Consider the following 24,411-nt stretch of genomic DNA (forward strand, 5'->3'; position numbering starts at 1 on the left):
GAAAAAACAAACAAACAAACCAAAAAACAAACTTCTGGAGTAATTCAAAATAAGGCAAATGTCACACTAAAGTTTGTCACTAATTTAACTCCCAGTTTCATTAACATAATATTGTTTTACAACCTTCTTATTCTTGTGGCTGTTCTTTTAACACTTACCAAAATGATCATGTTTTTCTCAATTTTTACTTTTTTTCTTTTAAGTCATTTTCCTTTAGGTGAGTCACTATTCTTTAAAAAGTCTAATGTGGGTTTATTTAATCATACTTATGTACTATACTTAGGTGCCCTTACACCATTATTGGTTTTACTGTGTTTAATTTTCTTTAATTATTTCTCTATACTCCTGACTTAGAATTGACTTATTATCCACTAGTTCAATTAATACATATCATTCATCTAGGACTAGTTTATATGGTTATTTTTTGAAAGACAGAACCATGGAGAAGTATTTTATGTATGATTTTACTAACATCCCAAATATACAGTATAGGATTGAGGAAAGGACACTGGTTTTGGAGTCAGGGGACCTGGGCTTGAAGCTAGGTTGGCTATACAAAACCTATGGCACCATGGACAAGATATTTTATCTCCCTAGGCTTTAGATTTCCTTTTTGTAGTATGGGGGGATTGGGTTATGTGACCTCTAGGGTTCTTTTAGTTCTAATTTCTAGAAAAGCTATATATGTTTTAGGTTAGTTATCAAGTTAATCCATTTATGTTACAAGAAGCAAAACTCAATTTCATTTGCTGAATAAAGATGTAGTTGTACTTTCCAGCTTCCAAATGGATGATGTTCAAAAAGTAATTTGTAAATTGGTTGTTTGGAAATTGAAATACATTTCCTAATATAAATAATGTTATAAATGGTCACTCAGTCTCTAGCCCAACCTACAAAACTCACTTAATCCACAATGTAGCTAAAATAGTAATAATAATAGCCTAAAAATCCCATAAAACCTCTGATACATGATGGACTTATCAGAGCCTTAAACCCCCTGAGCTTAGATCCCCTTTGTATATATGTGGGTGTGTGTGTATGTATGTATATGTATCTATATCTACCTATCTATCTACCTATCTATCTATCTACCTATGTATCTATATACATAGATAGATAGATAGGTAGATAGATATGGAGAGAGAGAGAGAGAGAGAGAGAGAGAGAGTCCATAAATCATGGATCATGGACAATCTTATAGGGATAGTTTAACCAATAGCACATATGCGTTTTTGTTTGTTTGTTTTGTTTCACTCTGGCCTGGTGGTAAAAGTTAGTAATCTACTAATGGGTGCTGAGTTTAAATTGGTTCTTTCAGGAGTTTTCCAACTACAAGGAAAAATGCTTTGCAGTTTGTAGATACCTCATACTTGTTTGTTACATTACATTGAGTTGAATTGCAATTTTGTTGTTGTTCAATCGTTTACAGTTGTGCCTGACTCTTCATGACTTCATTTGGGGTTTTCTTGGCAAAGATACTAGAGTGGTTTGCCATTTCCTTCTCCAGATCATTTTATATAATGAGGAAACCGAAACAAACTGGATTAAATGACTTGTCCAGGGTCACACAGTTAGTAAGTGTCGGAGACTGGATTTGAACTCAGGAAGAGGAATCTTCCTGACTCCAAGCCAGATACTCTATCCCCTGCAAAAAAGAATTTATAGAAAAGACCCAATCAAGGTCCATGACCATTTAGATTGTGGAGAAATGAAAGGTTAATATGAGAATTGTGAAACAGGCACATGAAAAATGCTTTGGATATCTGCAGTCCCTCAGTTATGAACTCTGTATGAGATTGCAAGGGCAACACAATGGCAGAAGGGCAGTTGCCCAAGGAATGACCCACCAAGGTATGGATTTGGCAGTTGTGGTCAGCAAAGGAATTTGGAAGGTCTTCCACACATTCTTAACATCTTCATCCTTTCCCCAGACTTAAAATTTCAGCTGTGTAAAGCTGAGTTACGATCTGGCTGAATTCAAAGACTAAGAGTATGGATGTAGCTCCAAAGAATGGCAGGACACAGTATTGCTCCATGTTAGAAAATATAGCTTAGGAGAGTGCCAGTGCTTAACCCAGTGCCTGGCACATAGTAGGTGCTTAATAAATGCTTATTGTTTGGAAATGTGTGTGTGTGTGTACATGTGTGTGCGTATGAGTAATAGCTATTCTATGAGATTCACCTGATAACTCTTGTAGAAGAATTTGACTCAGATTCTAAAGTTGCCAAGTTTATGCATTTTACTGAAGAGTAGTTTTGATAGGCATGATATATTCTCAAACAGAATAGCATAACAATAATATATTTTTTGATAATATAGCATTTTATGGCTTACCAACTGCTTTCCTAACAATAACCCTCTGGATCAGTTTAGTGTAAGCATAATTATCCAAGTTTTAGAGGTGAAGAAACTGAGGCTCAGAATGGTTGCCTGACTCAGACAGTGTATGGGCCCATAGTCAGAAAGCATCAAAGCCACAGCCATCCTGTGTGACCTTCAACATTTCACTCCTTGATTCTAGCAATCAATTCTTCTCCATATTACGAGGAGAATAATACCAACCAATTTTACAGGCTTATTGGAAAGAACAGCTAATAAAAAGGTGATTGCAAAGAGCTTTGAACATTAAGTGCTATAGAAATACGTAGATCATAGAACACAAAATTTAATGAACAATAAAATAATAATAACCTAGCTCATCTTCCAGCTGGAAGACCTCACTCTATAGGAAAGGAGTTGCAGACTGTATATTCAGAAAATGGGGAGTTCAGGGCTTCATTCAATTTTTTAAAAGGAAGAAATGAGAAGAGCCAAATGTATACCCTGGATATTCCTAGTTTTTTTTTTTTAATTTCAGCTTCAGGTAACTCATCTGTAAAATGGGAGTGGGGTAGAATAGGTAATGTTTAAGATCTCTTATTGCTCTCATATTCTATTAATCTGTGATTCCTGAGGGAAAATTTCAAAAGACAACATCAAAGCCATTCTTGACTCACAGACCAGAACCACATGCAACTGGAATCAAATCAATCATAAAGCATATAATAAACTCGCACTTTGTGTCCTCTAAGCTTCTTGGCTTTGTTAGGCTACAAAGAAGTATAAAATATAGTCTCCAGGAGAAAACACTCTACTTATGGGGAGAAGATGAACATATAAAACAACCAAGCTCTGAAACATAAGTATGCTACTCATTGTGAGTGCAAGAATTCAGAGAAAAGAGAGATCAGATGGGGTTGAAATAGAGAAGATTTCATGGAGAAGGTGAGACTTGTGCTGGGTTTTGAGGGAGGAACTGGGATAGGCAGAGGGGTACAAAGAATGAGAGGCGGTTATAAGCAAAAACAAAGGCATAGCAGGAAGGGATGAGGCATGTGCAGGGGAGAGTGAGATTGGCCAAATGGGAACAGAAAGTACAGATGGGTGAGTCTTTGTTGTTTATAATGGGCATGTTCTTAAGAATATGAACAATGAACCAGAAAAACAGAGAGAGAGAAAGAGGGGAGACAGAGAGAGAGAGAGAGAGAGACAGAGACAGATAGACAGAGACAGAGACAGAGATAGAGAGACAGGTCATTTATGAAGCACTTACTGTAGGCCACACATTGTGCTAAGAGCTGGTTATACAAATAAAAGACAAGACAGTCACTGCCCTCAAAGAGCTTACATTCTAACATGAAAGACAACACATAAGGGAAAGCTGGAAAGTGGGGCTGGGGGAAGGGTGTCCTAGAGAGGGAAAAGCAGCTGTAGGAGAGGAGGAGAAGAAATCTGAAGAATGAGTCCAGCTATGAATGAGGCAAAGTATGGCTGAGGTCCTTCCTGAAATACTGGTTGGGGCAAGAGAATCACCAATTCAAATACTGGGGCCTCAGGGCAGAGGTTTCTCAAAAGTAGGAAGGAGGTTATTGAGGAAGAAGGAAAGAAGTCCCCAGAGTGAGTCTCTTTATACTTTACACCCCTCAACTTTACTGTCAACCCTTAAAATGTTACCAGCCAGCCTTTTTCACTACTCTTAATCACACCCACCCACTCACCCCTGCCACCAGCACCTAGGTAGAAGCTATGAAACCTAGGATAGGATCACTCACCATTAGAAACCGACCAAGACTTGATCTTACTCCTTCTACCTTTTAATTTCTTTCTTGGGGTGGGGGCGGGGGGAGAGTGAGCCTTTTGATGATAGCTAGGAGGAACAGCTACCTTGGCTAGTTGGAGAATAAAAGTTGAGCAACATTATTTTTGTGCAGATCACTGCACTGTGTCTGTCACTCTTTTCCAGGGAATGTTCTGTTTGCACTCCAATAGAGGTGGGGCATTCTCTCTTATTTTCCCAGGGCAAAGGAGGGAGGTATAAGGACTTAGAATAAGAGGATTTTGGCATTCAGTTGGGCTGGGAGTTGGTCTTGGTTGAGGCCACTGGAAAGCAGGATGTTGAATTAATAAAACAAACCATGGTTCAATGGACAATAAGGTCCTCTGATTATGTAAAACAAACATAAATGGGAGCCCAAACTGTGGAGGGCCTTAAAATGAGGGCAGAGGAGTTTGGACTTGATACAAAAGGGCAATAGGGAGCCATTTTAGGTTCTTGAACAAGGGAGTGGCTTGATAAAAAGAGGTGGTATCGGTGGCAGTAAATATGATGAATTGCAGTGGGGCAGAGTGGAATATGGTAGAATATTTAAATGTTTTAAATTGAACTTTTGAGCCATATAGCTAAAGGATTCTGGGGCTCTCAGTGGTTTTTGAAGCTTTTGTCAGCCTCATGAAAATGTGAAAGACATAAAATAGGAACAGATTACTTTGCTAATGAAAATGAAAACAAAGACAACATTTGGGAATGAAAAATGTAAACCAAATTGAATTATGGAATCAGCAAAATTGAATTGATTTATATAATATTGTCATCAGAGGGCAGGCTTTGTTCACATCGACAATTAAGAACAGAGTAGGGAGAGGGAATGTGTCCAATATCCTTAGCTTGACTGCATTTTGCAATGCCTGCTCCTTTGGAAGATTGATTTGTCTTTTAAAAGAGTTGAAGCCACTGTCTCAGAAAACCGAGGAAGTAAAAGAGGAAACAAAGGAGGGTGAAGGGGTCATGAAAGCGGGAGGAAGAATAAAATGAAAAATAAATGCCAAGAGGAAAAAATGGTGGTTATAATTATTTAAAATTCTTTTCCCATGTAATTTATGCGAGCATTTCCTTGCTGGTATTTTGATAGGCATGGGAAACTGAAATAAGATTCAATAATGTTTTCACTGGAAACAGAAATTGAGAAAAATATGCAGAATGGAAAAAGAATTACAAAAAAAAAACTCAGGAACCAGAAAAAGGAAAACCAATAATATGGCATTTAAACAATCCTACTGTGAGCATAATGGAATCTCCCTGCTTTCCCTAGCTGCCAGTGAATATCAATTAAAAGACAGATCTGTTCCTCCAGTGACACTGATAAAATAATAAGAAAAGATCCTTTAATCCTTCTAACAATGGGCATTTGTTCACATGGGCTTGGAAGACACATTTACGTGTAGTCCATAATTCTTCTTTTGCAATCAGCTCTATTTCAGAAAAAAATACTTATATAAAGGCAACTGTTGTGGTTGGGGTGGTCAACCTTTTTATTTTGTTTTGTTTGAAAGTAACCTTTTATGTTAGTAAAAGCAGTACTTTGCAAACATCTGGGAAATGTTAAGTGTAAGCCAGTTCGGATAAATATTAAACACCCTACCATTATAAAAATCGAAGCATCTTTAATTTATTGATCCAAATAGGTTGCCTAAATTACATGTCTAGTATAGGAGAAAGCATTTCTTTAGCTTGATTTGTACAGATGACTACTGCTGTAACAGCAACAACAACAACAAACTACTATTACTACTAACACTATACTGCTTTTATATAGCACTTTAAAGTTTGCAAAACGCTTTACATATTTTATCTTATTTGATCCCCATGTTTCCATGAGGTAGATGCCATTATTATTCCCATTTTACAGACAGCAGAACTGAAACCGAGAGAGGTTAAGTGACTTGGCCAGAGTCATAAAGCTAGTAAGTATCTGAGGCAGGATTTGAACTCTAGTTTTCCTGACTGTAAATCCATGGCTCCATCTGCTATGCCACCTAGTTGTCTCTAATTCAAAGAGATCTGTGAGTACAGATTTTAGTAAGCAGGCACCTTTATTGGTTTTACTGGATAGCAGGGACAACAAGTGCACTTGATGTGAGACAGTGTAAAGAAAGGACACTCCCTGGTTTTAAAGTCTGAAGACCTGAGTTGGAATCCTGGCTCCCTTACTTACTTACTACCCATGTGACCTTCAATTAGTCATTTCATCTTCCCCTCTGTGGGCCTCAATTGTGAGATGGAAGGTTGGACTAGATGATCTCTTTCCAGCTATAATATTGTAAACCAATTACAAATCCTAAAATTTATGTTTGGCTATCCCTTTTGATCTCCAATCCACACTTTCTGAGGCTTAAAAGCAAGTTATAGTTAATTGATTTGAGTCTTTCTTGTCCTTTCCCTTTAGGTGGCTGCAGTAGAGAAGACTGAAATAGCCACAGGAAAGTAATAAGGAGTAACTAAAGATGAGTTTGAAGAATTTATGAATTTAAAAAAATCAGCTCCTGAATAACAGAGTTGAATGCATGATATTACAACACTTATTTGATGCCTTTCCAAAGTCTTTCTTTCAAGATAAAACTTCTACATTCCATGCTTTAAAAAAATTAAATTAGGCTTGATATGATTCCAGATGCTTTAAAAGACTTTAAAGTAGAGAAAATTTACACATAAAAGAGTAGATGCATAAAGTATGGCTAAACATTCATTTTCAAATATTACTTCACCATAAAATATACTGCAGCCTAGTATTAAAATGGGAAAAAACTAGAGATTAAATCACCAATCTGCATTAGTAGAAGGAATTTCTTTATTGTGAGTACTAGTATGGTATTAGGGATGGGACTTGAACTCAGGTCTTCTTGACTTCTAGGACAGTTTTCTATTTACTACACCACACTGCCTCTGTAATAGCTATTTACCTATCTTAGGCCTGTGACTTCATTGGTATTGGACACTTTTACTGAGTACATATCTCCAACTGTCTGGCAATTTATCATTTCAGAATTCTCCAGAGTCACTGAGAGATTAAGTGACTTGCCCAGAGTCACAAAAGTAGGACATGTAAGAGATGGGCCTGAAACCCAGCTCTTTCTGACTCAGAGTTAGCTCTATCTACTACACCATGCTGCATTATCTTAGGATCCATGAATAAAAGTGTAATATTTATAATGGGTCAATTTATAGTTCCTGCACTCTGACATAGCAAAGTGAGAATTCCTATCTCAGGAGCAATGACAAGAAGGCCATTAGTTGACAAGCATTTATTTAGTGCTTGCTATGGGTCATGTACTGTTCTAAATATTGGGAATACAAGCAAAAAGAGACAGTCATTGCCCTCAAGGAGGGCATATTATATTTTAATGGGGAAAGGTAACACATAAAATGAAGGTGGAAAGGTGAAGCTGGTACCCTATGTGAGAAGTGAAGAGATGGCTGGCCTGGGTGCCAGCTGTAAATGAAAGTCTTGGGAGAAACCATTAAATCAGAGAGGTAGCAAAGGGTACTTTGGAGGTATGAATTCCTGGGCTGAGGTGATCTCCCAGGATGAAAAGTTTTCTAGGGAATGAGAAATGAAGGTAGCTGAGCTTTATAGTTTATTGACCATAAGGCTCAGTTCTGGCTCAGGAATATATTATACTGTTGTCCTCTCTAAGGCTCTTCTGTTTCTACATCATATGAGAGCTATATTCAGCCGTTAATCATTAAGAAGAGGCAGGGATAACACAAGAGAACATAAATATTGTTTCTATTTTGCTTCAGAATATAGCCAGAAATACAGCCACATTCACTTGATGCCCAATTCATTTTTGTTATTTGTGTTCTGGGATTTAACCTGGTTTATTGCAGATAATTCATAAATCTGATAATTTATTATTCAAAATATTCCAGAGGCACAGGTGGTGGAAGCTGAGATGTTTGATTTCTGCAGGATTAACTAGTGGGACTTATTAGTAAAGATAAAGTGAGCAGGATGAATTAATCATGACAGCATGAGAGGAGAAGGTGACAAGGGAACCCAGATAGATAACGCTAAAGCAGGAGTCCTTAACTTTTTTGTGTTATGGACCCCTTTTTGGGTAAAGTCTATGGACCCTTTCTCAGAATAACATTTTTAAATGTATAAAATAAAATATTCAGGATTGTGAAGGGAATAAATTATATTGAAAAAAAGTATATGTTTCCCATTCATATTCAAGAAGCCTCTGAAATCTATGCATTAACCACGTAGGACTATATGGACCCCAGGTTAAGAATCCCTGCTTTGCAGGATATAACAGTCAATCAAAATAATTAATTACTTACTACGCACTTACTATTACCATTACTAAGCGCTCATTGGGTGATAGGTACTGTGTTAGGCAAAGAGAAAAGAGTAAAATGAAAGTCTCTGCTCTTAAGGGGACTTTATAATTTAATAGGAGATTCACATGTATCTGTAACACATAAAATGAAACTGAAAAGGGGTGGGGCTAGTGCCCTGTGTGGGAAAGGAAAAGATGGCTGGCCTAGATGGCCACTGTAAATGAAGGTCCTGGGAGGGATTATATACATAGATATGTATATGTATGTATGTATGCATGTATGTATATCCATTTATTCATTTCTAGATACACACACACACACACACACACCTATATGCGCATACATACACATACATACGTCCTCCTGACTCTAGACCTGGCATTCTATCCACTGCACCACCTTGTTGCTCCCCACTGCTACCTACTGCCCATATGCTCTACAATCCAGTTATACTGGCCCATTTGCGATTCCTTGAACATGACTCTCCAGCTCACATCTCAATAATTAACTGTTCCCCATGCCTGGAGTTCTCTGCTTCCTAGCTTCTTAAAGACTCAGATGAAATCCCACCTTTTGTAGGAGACCTTTCCCAGCTGCCCCTCCTTCCTTATTGTGACTACCTTCCCCTTTCAGATAGCCATCATCTATTCTGTGTCTTATATGTATCTACTTACTTACAAGCTATCTCCTCCATTACATTCTGTAATATACTGTACATACAATTCTGTACATACTATTTGTTCTGTATAGTAGGGACTGGGTTTTTTCCTTTCTATGTACTTTCAACGCTTAGCACATTGCCTGCTACATTCCCAAGCAATTAATAAATGCTTGTTGACTTACTAAGTTACATATATAAGTACATGTAGAATGAAAAATAAATACAACTATAAGAATATGAATAAAATATATTTATATGTCATAAATATATACAATAAATACAAATATAAAAATAAATACAACATAATTGAGGGAAGTGTGGGCAGCTAGGTGGTGCAGTGAAGAGTTCTAGGCCTGGAGTCAGGAAGACTCATCCTAGTGAGTTTAAATCCGGCCTCAGATACTTACTAGCTCCATGACCCTGGGCAAGCACTTCACCCTGTTTGCCTCAGTTTCCTCATCTATAAAATGAGCTGGTAAAAGAAATGGCAAGTTGCTCCAGTATCTCTGACAAGAAAACCCCAAATGGGGTCATGAAGGTCAGGCATGACTGAACAACAACAAATTGAGGGAGGTAAGGCACTAGCAGTTTGGGGTTTAGGAAAACCTCCACGTCAACTGTGGTGTTTCTAAAGAGTTTTGAAGGATCCTATGAGGTGGAGAAGAGGAAGTTCTAGGCATAGGAAGGCAGTCTGTGAAGGCACAGTGCTAGGAGTGTGAAGACCGGGCAAGAAAGCCAATTTGGCCAGACTGTAGAGTGCGGGAAGATGAGTAATGTTTAATAGGTCTGGAGAAGTTGGTTGGGACCTAGTTGTGAAGGGCGTTAAAAGCCAAACAAAAGAATTTATATTTCACATGAGGCAATAGGGAGGCACTGGATTTTATTTAGTTGGGAATGACATAGTCAGACCTATGCTTAAGGGAAATCACTTTGGCTGCTGTGTGGATGATGAATTGGAATAGGGAGAGATGTGAGGCAAAGAGACTAATTAGGGGGTGATTGTCTCTGTAGGAGAAAGAGATAGCAATCTCATAACAGTTGATGTTTGGCGGGGAAAGGCCAAAGAAATTCTGGTGTTCATTGGCTATGGTAACAGACTCTGTTGGGAGAGAGTTATATGTGAGCAAATTTCCTAATTATGAACATGGATTCTAATAAACCAAGAGCCAAGAATAGGGCATGAGACATGACTTAGAAGAACCAAGAGGTGTTTGAAGCTGGTAGCTAGGCCAAATACAGGTACCCAATCTTTAATGGCCCTAGTTAGGTCTGCCATCTAAGTTCCATTAATGAGCTGGGAGCCACGGATGGAACTCCATGGTACAAAAGGTCAGAATCAGGCAAAAATAGAATTTGCAAATAGATCTGGTGTTGCGAACAGCACGGGGATGCCAGATTTGGAGGAGGAGATTAATGAAGTCTAGCCTCCAGGTATCTGGCCATATAGCCTCAGAGAAGAGGGGGCCCCACAGACCAATTTGAGTCAAGCTGAAGGGGATGTACATTCACCACAAGGGAGAGGGCTTCTTAAATCTAACTAGCCTGGGAGTTTGCTTCAGACAGACAAAGACAGAGAGGACAGGTTTATGTAAGAAGAAAAAGAGAACTTGAGGTGGTGAGGGAGGTGGAGAGGATGAGGATGTAGCTTGCTATTTTCCAAATAGAGCAGGAAGCCTTAAACCCAGGGAGAAAGATCTTAGGTGGTCAGATTGGGAAGGATCTCCCTCATTCAGGGACTCAGGAGACAAAGATTTCACTTCTCCAAGTTCATGGCCACAGAGGCAAGGATGATGGGAAGCATTCTAATTCCTTGCAAGACGTCTAGGATGATTAGTGGTGGCATAGTAAGTTTTCTTCTTCTTTTTTTAATTTTTAGGCAATTGGGGTTAAGTGACTTGCCCAGGGTCACACAGCTAGTAAGTGTCAAGTATTTGGTCCGTGGCCAGATTTGAACTCAGGTCCTCCTGACTTCAGGGCCGGTGCTCTATCCACTGTGCCATCTATTTGCCCCTATAAGTTTTCTTCTTGCTACAGGGTCAGCTCTCCCTTACTTACTTTTTTTCCAGGATCAAAGAAACAGTCTCTGGAAGGGCTGAGCCACATAATAACCTGGGCAAACTGAATTTATTAGCTAGAAATCCAGCTTTGACAAGAGTGAACTGGTCTGACTCAGAGAAGAAACCAGTAAGAAGAGATGCCAATCAGGCAAGAGAAGGGGCATTGAGGATGAAGGCCTGGTTTCTGGCACATTTTGCTTGTAGGATCAGGATTAACTAATGAGAACTCTTTTGACTTGGAAATTTTCCCTTTCTTGGTTATTTTAATCCCTTGTATGTTTCCTTATAGTGCTTAGTAATAAGACCTTTACAAAAAAAAAATCTAAAGAAGGATTCTGAGTTGTTTCCAGGGAATAGAACAAGGAAGAAAGGAAAAGCCTACACCCTTTCCAACAAAGTTATTGTGGGTAGCTTAACTTAGTATGAAGAGGAAAGTAGGGTCACCAGCGGTCACCACAAGGTCTTGGATTTGCTGGCGGAAAAAGCAGGGTTTTGGAGGACAGTGGGGCACATTTGTGAAACATCAATGATTATCAGAAATATGTGTATGTATGTGTGTGTATGTGCATGTGTGTGTGTGTATGTGTGTGTGTGTGTATGTAGTCTAGGCTAGTGTACAGCCAACTACAAGCTAAAGTCAATATGTTTATAGCCAATTACAATGCAGAATTATACCTTGGAGAGACAGTATAACTGTAAAGGCTTAAAAGGTATGGGGAGGGAGAGTTTGGGATTCATGCCTTCTGGGAACCTATTCCCTCTCCAAGGGCACAGTATCATGAGCTACAGAGCATCATTCCTGAGGAATCTCTGTTCATCTCTGAGAAGGAAGGCCTTTTTTGTTAGTTTGTTTTTCAGTCACAACAAAAAGAGAAGTGGCAAGAACCTCAGGTCATGATAGGGCCAAGGTGTCCCATGATGTCTAGGGAACTTCTCCCAGTAATCAAATCCTGTTTTACCTCCCAGAGGTCAACATTACTCAAAAGAAGACTATCTTTGACCAGTCTTGTTTTCCAGTTACTGATAGCGCTTATAGCATTTTAGCTGAATTTTCTGCTTTGCTGATATTAATGATTAATTTGTATCTGGCTAGCATCATGGTAGCAAATTCCTTTGAATCTCAAATATTTGACAGCCTCTGTGCTCCAGGAAAATTTAAAAAAATGCAGTTCTGTATAGATTAATGATCTTCTTGTCTTCCCCATTAGAATGGGAGTTCTCTGAAGGCAGGGAATGTTTTCGTCTTTTTTCTATCCCTAGCACTTAGCACAGTGCCTGGCACATGGTAAGAACTTATTAATGTTTGTTCATTGATTGATTGAATTCTTAGCAGCATAATATGATGCATCTGAAAGTGTTTTGAGTGTTTTTTTTTAATTTAAAGCATCGTACAAATGTAAAATATTATTATTCCATTATATCTGAGTTACAGAATCAGAATCTTAGAATTGGTCGTGAATTAGGCCATCTCCTCTATGAAGCATAAATTACCTCTCTAATATCTCCAGCTAATGGTTAACAACAACAACTACTACTACTACTACTACTATTACTACTACTACTACTATTGCTACAACTACTATTAATAATAGTAATAATAGCTAGCATTTATGTAACACTCTCAGTTTTTTTGAAGCAATGCTATCTCATTTAATCTTCACAACAACTTTTTGAGGTAAGTGCCATTATTAGTTAAGCCTCATTTTACAGAAGAGGAAACTGAGGCCGAGAGACTGTGTCTTGCTCAAGTTTTGTTGTTGTTCAGTCAGACATGTCTGACTCTTTGTGACCTTGTGGATCACAGCATGCCATATACTGCACATGGGGTTGTCTTGGTAAAGATATTGGAGTGGTTTGCCATTTCCTTCTCCGATGGATTAAGGCAAACAGAGGTTAAATGATTTGCCTGATTACACAACTATTAAGCATGTGAGGCAGGGGGCTTGAACTCCGGTCTTCCTGACTTCAGATCTAACTCGCTCTCCACTACACTACCTTTTAGCTTTTGTTTGAATATCTTTGTGACAAAGAGCTTATTACAATGAGACAGCCCATTCTATTTTCTGACAACTCAATGTCTGGAAATTTTTTACTCATTGGGCAGAAATTTAATGCACTATAGAAATCCACATAGAAACTAAGGGATACCTGGGACTTAGAGGAATTCAATGACAGCAACTTTGGTTAAAAACCAATACTTCACAATAAAATCACTCCCTACTTTATACTTTTTTTAAAAGTGATTTGCATTTGTTGGATATTTTTGTAAAGTAGGGATCACTTTATTAAGTTATCTTGCACTTTCTCTTCTTTAGGCTAAATTTCACCATTCCTCTAATCCTTCCACAGAATATCTGTTTTTCATTCTCTGGATGTCTGTTGCTTTTCTGCTTCCTCTCCTATTTCTGTGCATCCTTTTAAAAGTTTGATGATTCAAACCTAGACAAGCTAATGTAATAGGAGTCTGACAAATGTTTATTAGCAGAGGATCTGAAACTGAAAGGGATCAGAGGCATAATAGGCATTGTTTCCTCCAACACACTCATTCTATGAATGAGGAAACTGAGGCTCAGAAAGCTCCAAGTTTGAATATCTATTTAGAGCTGGAGATTCATGATGTCTAATCATATTTAAACATATATGAGCTATAAATGAGTATCAAAAGGTGAATTTTTTGAAAAGAAAAACATGTGAAAATGGCTGTGAACAACTGCAGTTCAAATCATAAGGGAGTACTTTTAGACTCAAAACAAAACAAGAAAAAGCAATCCAAAAATTCCTATTTGCAACATGAATTCTATCCTTACATTTTACCTGAAGTGGAAACTACCAATTGTAAATCATCTTCATGTTTCTGCTAACAAAGAAAAAGAATATTGAGCATCATGGCTATTTTAGAAGACAATTGAACATATTTCTGGTAGGTATTTTAAGAAGCAGGCTGCTACTCAGATCTGTTAAATAAAATCACTGCAGGTTCCTCTTTTCTTTTCTCCTGCTACACTTTCACTGGGGCAGGGAAAGGAGGCTGATTCTGCTGCCATGGTTACTGAGACTAACCACCCGAATCTCTTTCTCAGCAGATGGAACATTCTCTATACAGCTTTAGAGCTAGTATTGCTTCATTACCAAGTTGTTCCCAGAGTCCTGGTCATGATGTCCTAGGATCTTTGTTGTTCAGTCATTTCAGTTGTGTCTGACTCTGTGACCCTATTTGGAGTTTTCTTGGCAAAGATACTAGAGTGGTTTGCCATTTCCTTCTCCAGCTCATTTTACAGGTGAGGAAACTGAGGCAGACAGGGTGAAGTGACTTGCCCAGGGTCACATATCTAGTAAGTGTCTGAGGTTGGATTTGAACTCAACTCCTTACTCCAGGCCCAGCACTATATCCACTGCATCACCTAGCAGCCCAGATTCTTAAGATCATACATTTAGAGATAGAAAAGACCTTAGAGGCAACGTAGTCTAACCCTCATCATTTAACAGATGAGGAAACTGTGGACGAAAAAGATTAAACCCAAGGTCATGGAGGTATTTGAGTGGTGGAGCTAAGATTTGAACCCAAATCCTTGAATTCCAGATCTAGGGCACTTTTCCACCAAATTGTAGAAAAATATAAAACACAAATTCATTGTCAACATATTCAATCATCTGAGAACACCAACCCTTGTTGACCCCAGATCTCATTATTATTTGTTCTAGTATCACACTGAATTATTACTGAGAATTATCTTTTAGAGAGAAATAAAAACACTTTGAGAGTAAAGATAGATTTAAAAATAATTGTTCATAAGCTATAGACCTGGGCATGCCAAAAAAGAAATAAGAGAACTGCTAAAGTGGGAAATATCCTACCTGGAGAAATTGAGAAAATGAACATGACGAGTGAATAAATAGGGCTGTTCCGCAGTACTTATATTTTTAATCAATTCCATCTGAAAAAAAAAAGAAAAGGAAAAGAGGTTTTAAATAGAGTGAAATTAACTGAGCCAAAGGGTGTTATTTGCTTGGCATCCTTCATGCACACTCTTACCTCTTGGACCAAGTCAGCAGATTTACATTTTGAGAAGCATTAGCAAATTTGAAATAAGCTTGCTACAGTATTTAGCATATTATTCCAAGAGTTTATGATCCTGTGTCTAATTCACTCAACCGCTACCATGCAAACAATGTGACAGATTAATTGATTGGAATGAGCTAATAAACATGTTGTACTGAAACGTAAGTGAAGACAGAACCTTGATCTCCCAGTTCAACCTAAATCTAGACAAGATGTTAATCATGATTTTATTCCTCTATAAAGATAAATTATTGAGATTTGCAAGAACATTTGAAGACAGTTATCTCTGGATTTTTAAAACATGCAAATAAAATCATGTGATTCTTTGTGATTTTCTATTTTGGCTCTGACTATTTATAGAGAAAATACTTTATGAAATGCATACAAACTCCCAAACCTCTTGAGGTTAACCAGGCCACGTCTTATCTGGCCAGCTCTAAATTACAAATCATGCTGGTCTTAGTGGGTGGCCGCTGAGTTATTTAAATTTTATTCTTCATAATAGCAAATAACAAAGTGGAAAGGTATTTCATGAGAGTGTAAATCTCCAACTTTTACAGACTTCTGGAACATGTCAGGGTCCAGAAAGTGTTAAGTGAAAACTGTAAAAAAATCCAGGCATTCTTTTTATTCTCTGCCTTCCTGATTTCTGCTTTCCTTGTATTTTCTAATTGGCCTCATCAAAAAACATACAAACTACATATTTTTTAAAAAGAAAAAGAAATTTGTCACTGTGACATCTGAAGAGCAACAGAATTACACAAATCTATTCAGTGTTTAATAACACCTTACTATTTGGGGCACCACAAATTCACAAAGAAATGATAAAATATGCGTTAAAATATGAAGAAGCTATAATATCTAAGTTTTCCTTAATCCTTCCATTTAACTATTTTTAAGCAATAGCTATTTCTTGCAGATCCTATAGCTCATATGTCACTGTACTGACTGTGCTTTTATATATTTGTTTGGGTTGATGATGGTTGAATAAATATTTGTAACAGGGGATCAACCAAGACCTCCTCACCCTACTTGCCCATTAGGAAAGGATAAGAATGTGAGGCAAACAGAAAGATTCAAGACATATATACTCAGGCCTGTCAACCCTATTGGCTAAAATCATGATGAGTAGTTCCTGATTAATCCCTTGTCACAAATGTAAATTAAACTGAATTTCATCATAAAATATTTGCTATGTGCCTCTCTTAGCTTGCAACAGGCTGCAGGCAGACTAAATTTTCTTGTCTGAGCAAAAGGTATGGCATCACAGAAAAAAACCAAAACTATTGCCTGCTTAATCTTCATATTCCTTATATCTTTCAACTATTTTTGTTATGCTCTTAAAGCTTTGGTTTTACCCTTTGTTTTTCTTGGGTACTGACATTGTTCTTAATTGTTTGTGATTTGGGGCCCTGATGTTTAATTACGTTGGGGTAGGCAACTCCAGGTGCATATTGGTATTTATTCTGTAACTAGAGTTTTAGGTAGTTGTTTCCAGATGTTGAAAATAGAGATCTATTTCTAATGCTTATATTTATTGCATTATTTCATAGGAATTTGGCATTTATTTTATATTTTGATGAATAGTCTTTGACACAGTCAGTATATATCACCAACTGGATTTGAATGAATCCAAGTTTTCCTGATTCCATTCATTATGCCACACTGTCTCTTAGAAGTGTGTCATATATAATTTATTTTTAAGAATTTCAACATAGAAAAATAGCTTTTTTTCTTGCAGAGGGATTATGTGTGGACCTCTAATAGATCTTAATTTATTCTTATCCAAAATGTTTATTATCTGTATATTAGTCAAATGTTAGAAAGGTTTCAATCAGCAAATAAATGGAATCATAATTGAGTTTCAGATGCAGGTGACAGATCAGAAGAGTCAGAATAAAGTTGCTACAGGCATGTGGTAGAGTGAAGTGGAAAAAAAAAACAACTCAGAAGAAAAATGGTTTCTTTGATAGTTTTCAACATCATTTACTATCTTCTCCAAACAAATGTCACAGTACAAAAGCTTGTTGGAAGAACAGTAGTGGTTGGATTTGTAGAATAGTGTCATAATGTTCATAAAGCTGTCTTCATCCAAAGAGAAATGGATTCGAGTTGGCAATGTACAGCTCTCACCAGCTGAATCTCTAAATTGAGTACAAAGGAGAGATCTATTTCTAATACCCATTTTTACTGTAGCATTTCAGAAGAATGAACGAATTTTTGGCATCATGTATTTTGACTTTGACACGTCAAACACACTTTAGTATTGCACCATTAAATAATAACGTCTTTATGGCGCTTATTGAATTGAAAATGGCCATGCCCAGGGTTTAGTGCATCATATTCTGAATGTCATCTAGTTTCCCTTCAGGATCCCTGTGCCAGGCTGTCCCCTCTTCAGACACTCTCTCTGAGTTCCAGATGCCACTCACCTAACCAGCTTCTCCTATTCTCTTCCTCCCTAGTTCTAGCTACTTTTAGCGGGACTTGCTCCTACTTAAAACAAAAAACAACCTCCAGCAATGGCTGCATTTCCCACAGAAACTGCCATTGGTGCCACCCTTGTGCCTTCATTGATTAAATATAGTCCTCTGTCCCCTTTCCCCAGGCTTATAGTACAGTCATTTAATTAAAGCAGTTTTTGTTATTCTAGCATAAAATATGAACTGTGCTTGGAAAAAGACAATCATAGAGAGAATGAAATGCTTTTGAATGTCTTAGCCTTTATACAGAATTTGAACTCAGTCTTCCTGAGTTTCAAGTCTATCCCCCCTATCTATTATGCTTCTTCCCTATAGTTCAGAACACTGCACTTGTAATTAAAAGACCAAAATTCAAATTCCAGTCCTGTCACATACTAATCTTGTGTGCTTTGGGGGGTTCGATTCCTTCTACTATAAATGAGGAGAATAACACCTGCACTACTCACCTTACAGCATTGTAATAAAGATCAAATGAGTTATGTGTAAAGTAATTTGTAAAGTTAGAAAATGATCTTTATAAATCATTACCATAAATATGAGTTGAGGTTGGCACATACCTTTAGCCCAACTTAAAGTTAAAGTAGATAAATGAGGTAATTAACCACACAATTTAACCATACTTAACAAAATAATTTATTAATTAACCATATAATGTAATTTAAACCTCTTGGTTCCAAAGGGAGTGATGGGAAGGAGTAGACTTTGACCCTGTTAAGGTCAAGAGATGCATCTTTACTTAATAGAACCACAGGCATTTATTAAGCACTGTGTGCTTAATGTGTCTCTAAGCTCATAAACAGTGAGACCAGTCCCTGCCCTCTGGGAGCTTACATTTTTCTGAAGTAAACTCAGATTTTTGTATGAGCTCATGGTCCCAAGCCCTGAATTCTCTCCCCTCATAGCCCAAAGGAAAAGGCCATTGAATGTCAAGCTTTGGTCTTCTGGAATAGGAATGTTCAGGAAAAAAAAAATTTGGTGGGGGGGCAAGGTAAAGGGTGACCATGTATAAATTTTCCAGTCACATATATTTTTGTCTTTAAAAAAAGATAAATGAGATGATTAGCCATATAATTTAAGACTTTCTCCCAAAACGACCCCAATAGCTCTTCTCCCTGAAATATACTGATAATCGAGTCCATGGTGGTCACTTGAAACTTGGATCTCCTAAACAACAGCCTTAATTCTTTTTATAATTTTGTTGGTGCAACTGAAGATATCTACTGACCCTGGTTTTATAAAGGAGTCATTATCTTTTTTTTTTTTTAGGCGGTTGGGGTTAAGTGACTTGCCCAAGGTCACATAGCTATTGTCAAGTGTTTGGTCTGGGGCCAGATTTGAAAAGGAGCCATCATCTTGAAAAAAAAGTGGAGCCATCATCTTACTTTTATGGTCCCCAAGAAAGTATATTTTGTTTTTTGGGGTTTTTTTGTTTGTTTTACCATTTTGTTTTTAGTTGTTAATTAGTAAGTTACAAAGTTTTCAAAAACCATTATTTGAAGAATTTAGTTTCAAACTTTTCATAACAAGTAAGATACTGAAAGAATGGAAGGTCATCGTAGAAAGAAAAAAGAAGTTACAATTGACAGATATGATAGAATTAAAACCATTATAATATAGTTGTATGTCACTTATAATATTTAACTCTTATTAGAAATAGTCAATAAACATTTATTAAGCACCTACTATGTCCCAGGCACTGTGCTAAGCACTGGGAATGAAAATATTAAGGAAGAAAAACACTTCCTGCCTTCAAGGAGCTTACAGTGTATTTTGGGAAGATAAAACAGTATAAAAGGAAGCTGAAATGGAGGGGGCAAGGATGGGTGGGAACTGGGCTTGTAGTTTCTTTGTTGCACAGAACTTCCTAAAGAGGAAATTCACTCAATCAGTGCAGATTGGCATCTTCTCTGCTTCTAGAGGTTTCTAGAGCACTGGAAGGTAAAATGATTTGCTGAGGGTCACGCAGCTAGTATTTGAACACCAAACTTTCTGGCTCTGAGGACACCTCTCTATCCATTATATCACACTGCCTCTCATGTATTTCATAATGTAGTTTAAAAAAAGCTGTAATGTAGTTAAAACAGAGGGGAAAATAGTTAAGTGGAAACAAAGAAAAAAATTCTTAATAAAAAACCTGATTAGGACAACAGGGCATTTTAAAGAAAATTTTAAGAGACTTCTGGTTGCCCCATAAAAAGCACAGGATGATGCAATTTAGCTGAAGGAAGATGTCAAAGAACAGAACACCTGAAATTGATCTGGAAAATGAGAAAGGAAAAAAAGATGAAAGCAAATAGGATTTTATAATGAAAAGAAAAAAGTGACATTAATGTGAATTCTCATCATGTGTTTCATACCTTTACCTTCAGTCTCATGATTCAGTAGCTGCATTTGATCAACAGCCCTTTGGAATGTTCTGTGTCCCCTGCATTCCCCAAGGAGGACTATTTTGGGATTACTCCCAGCACTAATGATAACTGTCCTACTCTAGTCTGAATTCTTGTCCCATCTACAGGCCTTTTGGTACCCTGTAATTCTGTAAAACAGCTACATTATTTAAGAACATCAAAGCCAATTAAAGACAATTTTTAAGAGAGCTCAAAGTTGATCTTCAACCACAGGAAGTTAAGAGGAAGGGTAGAGGCAGCTCAGAAGACTTGGATTTGGGCTCTCCCTCTTGTTAGTTATGGGTCTGACCCTAAACTAATTCTCATAGCCCTCATCTATGAACTTGTGTTAAAAATCGACATTACAAAAATAAGATGGAGAAAAAGCTTATGTTGAAGTGTTTTACAAATACAGAATGTTATATAGCTAGGAAGGTTCCATTCCTATCCAATGTACGCAGAACTCAAGGCCCAGGGGGGCAAAACTGTTGTTTTACATTTACTGCACAGTCATAGCAAAAAGGCCCACCTGTAGTTAGCAAGAATGAGCCACTAGGTGGCGCAGTGAATTGGGTAAAGCCTTCATGCTGAAGCTTTGTTTTCAGATTGTGATAAACTTTTGAGTGATTGAGAGAATCACTTTCACAGTGATGATCAGAAGAAATAAAAGTTTCATTCTTTCATGCCTTGTTGCTATTTCTATCTTCCCTTCTATTCATACTACAAATCACAGAATCAAAGAACCTTGGCTTTGAAAGAGACCTCACAACCATTTAGTTCAACACATGCTTGAACAACCTTCTCTATAACATCTATATTTTGCTTGAAGACTGCCAGTGAAGCAGAGCCCACTTCCTCCCAAAGCATCCCACTTTACTTTGCAAAAGTCCTATGTATAGTATGAGAGGGCCTGGCTCTGTCATTCCCTAACTATATGACCATAAGCAAGTCATTAACTTCTTTGGACTACAATTATTCATCTATAAAAGGAAGGCATTGGAATAGATTGTCACCAAGTTCCTTCCTAGGTCTAAAATAATGCAGATTTCAAGCCTAAATTTGCTTCTTCACCCAATGCTATTAGGTCCTAAGATAATATTACCCTACCTCCTACTAGTAAACAGGTACATTAAAGGTGTTTTTTCGACACAATAGTTTATATTGATTTATTCATGCCCTCTTGCCCATTTATTTGTGATCAAGGATATAAATTACTAACTAGTGCCTATAGTCATGCAAATAGAAAAAAATGCCTATGTCTCAGGGCTGTTATGAGGAAAATGCTCTATAAACCTTAAAGTATATATGAATTTGAGTTATTATGAATATCATTATCATTAAAAAAATGAACTGGCTCATAAGAATTGAATCTAGCACATCATTAGCATAGTACACCAATCAGTTGAGCTAACTATAAAGTCTCACAGGTGCAGTTTAATTTCTTTAGAACAGTAAGTATATGTTTTATTTAAAGCATGTTTTTTAAGAATAGAATCATAAAACTGGAACCAGCAGTTATCTCAGAGCTATCTAGTTAACCCTTTCATTTTATTAATTAGGAAACTGAGGCTTAAGTGACTTGCCTAAGACATAAACATAGTAAGCATTTTTATATCAATAACTTAATTCTCCTCTCTGAGACCAAACACGAGTCCAATCCTTTTTTTTTCCATGACAGTCTTTAATCCTTGATAGACACTGGTGTGTTCCTCTAAGTCTTTTCCAGATTAAGCATAACAAGTTCCTTATATGGCCTGATTTTGAGGCCCATCACCATCCTGGTTGCCTTCAAATTGGTGCTTTGCATTTGATGATCCATGTTAGGGAGTTTTAGGGTTCTAAAACAATAATAAACAAGTGTTTGGAAGGTGATGGACATTGTAGAAACCACTATAAAATTTTCTTTCCTTTTCATGATGTGCTTTATCTAGTATCAAGCCCTGTCCTCAGGAGGGTTGAACAAATAAATGTTTGATGCCATTGTCAACAAAACAAAAATGTTGACTTGTTCATTGCATTTTAAATTTCAATTAAAATGCTATTTATTTTTGAGTCTTTGGAACTAGTAAGACTACATAGTTCAGTCATCTAATTTCTTCTAGACTCACTGACAACCTATTCTATTATTATCTTGCTGTTATCATATCCCACCTTCAACACCCTTCCTACTTCTCCATGACTAATCAAATTGTAGCCATCTTTCAAGATGCTGATAAGGATTAACTTCCTCCATAAAGCTTTCCAGCTGTCTGGATCCCTGAGGCCTATGATAACCTATGTGAACTCATTCCTCAATAATTAACATAATTCCACGCTGCCATAGCCTCCCCTTTCAATGATTTTGAAACTTCTGTTGTAATTGTACAAATCCAGTCCCCCCCATCTCCTACTACCTGCTCTGTTATTCCCCTCCCCCTCTACTCAACCCTCTCAATGACCCACTCTCAAACTACGCATTTCTTCCACTGTGCTCTCTGGAATGCCTACCCATTAGGTAACTAACTTACTTTTATCCTAAACCTTTTCTCTTCTCATTCCTTCCATCTTGCACTCATTGAGACCTGGCTCCCTCCTGATGACACAGTTTTCCCTGTTATCCTTTCTAGCAGTGGTTACACTTTTCATTCATACACTCTGACTCACTGGTTACAGTGGGTGAGTCAGAATATTTCTTGTTCTCCATTGCTACTTTCATACCTCTACCACCTCAGTAACCTTTACTCCTTGGAAATTCATTCATTACATATTTATCACCCAATCAAGGTGTTGGCAGATGATTTTTAGTGACCTCCAGAACTGTCTCCTTTCTTGCTCAGAGAGTTCAGTACCTTGCTCAGAGTATTCATCTCCTCCCCAACTTATAGTAAGGGACTTCTAAGACACTGATACACTCCTAAACAATCCTAACTTCCCGCTTTGACCTATCCATCTCCCATGACCTACTCCTCCACCCTACCTCAGCTACAGAGAGAGATGTTCATACCTTTCATCTTGCCAAGTACAGGATCTGGAGTCATGAAGATCTGAGTTAAAATCTAACCTCAGATACTAGTTTATGACTCTGGGCAAGTCATTTAACCTCAGTTTCCTCAGCTGTAAAATAGGAATAATAACAGTATGTCCCTCCCAGAGTTATTGTGAGGATCAAATGAGATAATATTTGTCAAATGCTTAGCACATTATCTGGCATTTAATAGTTCCTTGTTTACCTCCTTTCCTTTGTTTTCTACATGCCTTCCTTCCCATCTTGAACCCTTGGTGAACCAGATCAGTTTTGCAATAATCTCTACTCTTAATCCCCACATCTTCCTTACTCTTTCCCTGACAAACTTTAGTCTTGGATAACTCCCAACATCTGCTTCCTTTGCTCCTATTTATGTGCTGCTGAACTGAGCAGCAGAAAATCACAAAACTGTGCTGACTGGGTCTACTATGAGTTTATGTTATATAATCTCAACTAGACTGGCACTGTGACAAAGTAATCCTTTTATACCTCTGTAAGTGATTCACTATTCCACTTACCAAAGCACCCTTCTCTAAAGCTTTTCATCCTTCCTCAAACTTCTGGGGGCTCCCCCTCTTCTCAGTCTCTCAGCTGAGAATCTTACCTCATTTTTTTACTGAAAAAAAAGATGCCATTCATTAAAAAACTCCCCTTTCTCCCTGCTCCTAATCTCACATCACTCAGAAGTCTTCCTCCTTCACCATTTTCTCTTACAAATGTAGTCCAAACCCCTCTACATGCACAAGTAATCTTATTCTATTCCATCTTCTCTAGCAGACTACCTCCTCTATCATCCCCGCTCTCACTATTTTTCCATTTCTCCCTGACTACTGGTTGCTTCCTTACTGCCTACAAAAACACACTCATGCCTCCTCTATTCTCAAAATAGCTCACTTGATTTATCTGTCTCTGCTAGCTATTGTCTTATACCTTTCCTTCCTTTTTTGGCTAAACTCATTAAGAAGGTTGTCTAAAACCCTCGTCTTTACTAGCTTTCCCCTCACTTTCCTCTTAACTCTGGGCAGCTTGGTTCCTGATGTCATCATTCAACCGAAATAGCTCTCCAAAGTTACTAATGATCTCTTAACTGCCATACCTAATGGACGTCTCTCAGTTCTTATCCTTTCTGACCTCTCTTCAACATTTGTTACTGTCAATCACCCCTTTCTCTTTGATATTTTCTTCTCTCTAGGATTTTGTGACACTGTTCCCTCCTGGTTTTCCTCCTACCTGTATGATTGTTCCTTCTCAGTGTAGTTTACTAGATCTTCATCTAGATTATACTCATTAACTGTGGGTATCCCTCGAGCTTCTCTTC

General features: G+C 37.6%; 1 protein-coding gene across 1 annotated transcript in view; it reads right to left on the reverse strand.

Moving 5' to 3' along the window:
• Positions 1 to 24,411, reverse strand: part of UST (uronyl 2-sulfotransferase) — a 384,341-nt gene that overhangs the window by 128,451 nt on the left and 231,479 nt on the right. The window contains exon 4 of the mRNA XM_027857975.1: positions 15,015 to 15,094. Coding sequence (XP_027713776.1) covers positions 15,015 to 15,094 — 80 coding nt within the window. The remainder of the gene's footprint in view (positions 1 to 15,014; positions 15,095 to 24,411) is intronic.

Source organism: Vombatus ursinus, unplaced genomic scaffold (genome assembly GCF_900497805.2).
Source record: "Vombatus ursinus unplaced genomic scaffold, bare-nosed wombat genome assembly UNPS02012602.1, whole genome shotgun sequence".
Taxonomy (NCBI): domain Eukaryota; kingdom Metazoa; phylum Chordata; class Mammalia; order Diprotodontia; family Vombatidae; genus Vombatus; species Vombatus ursinus.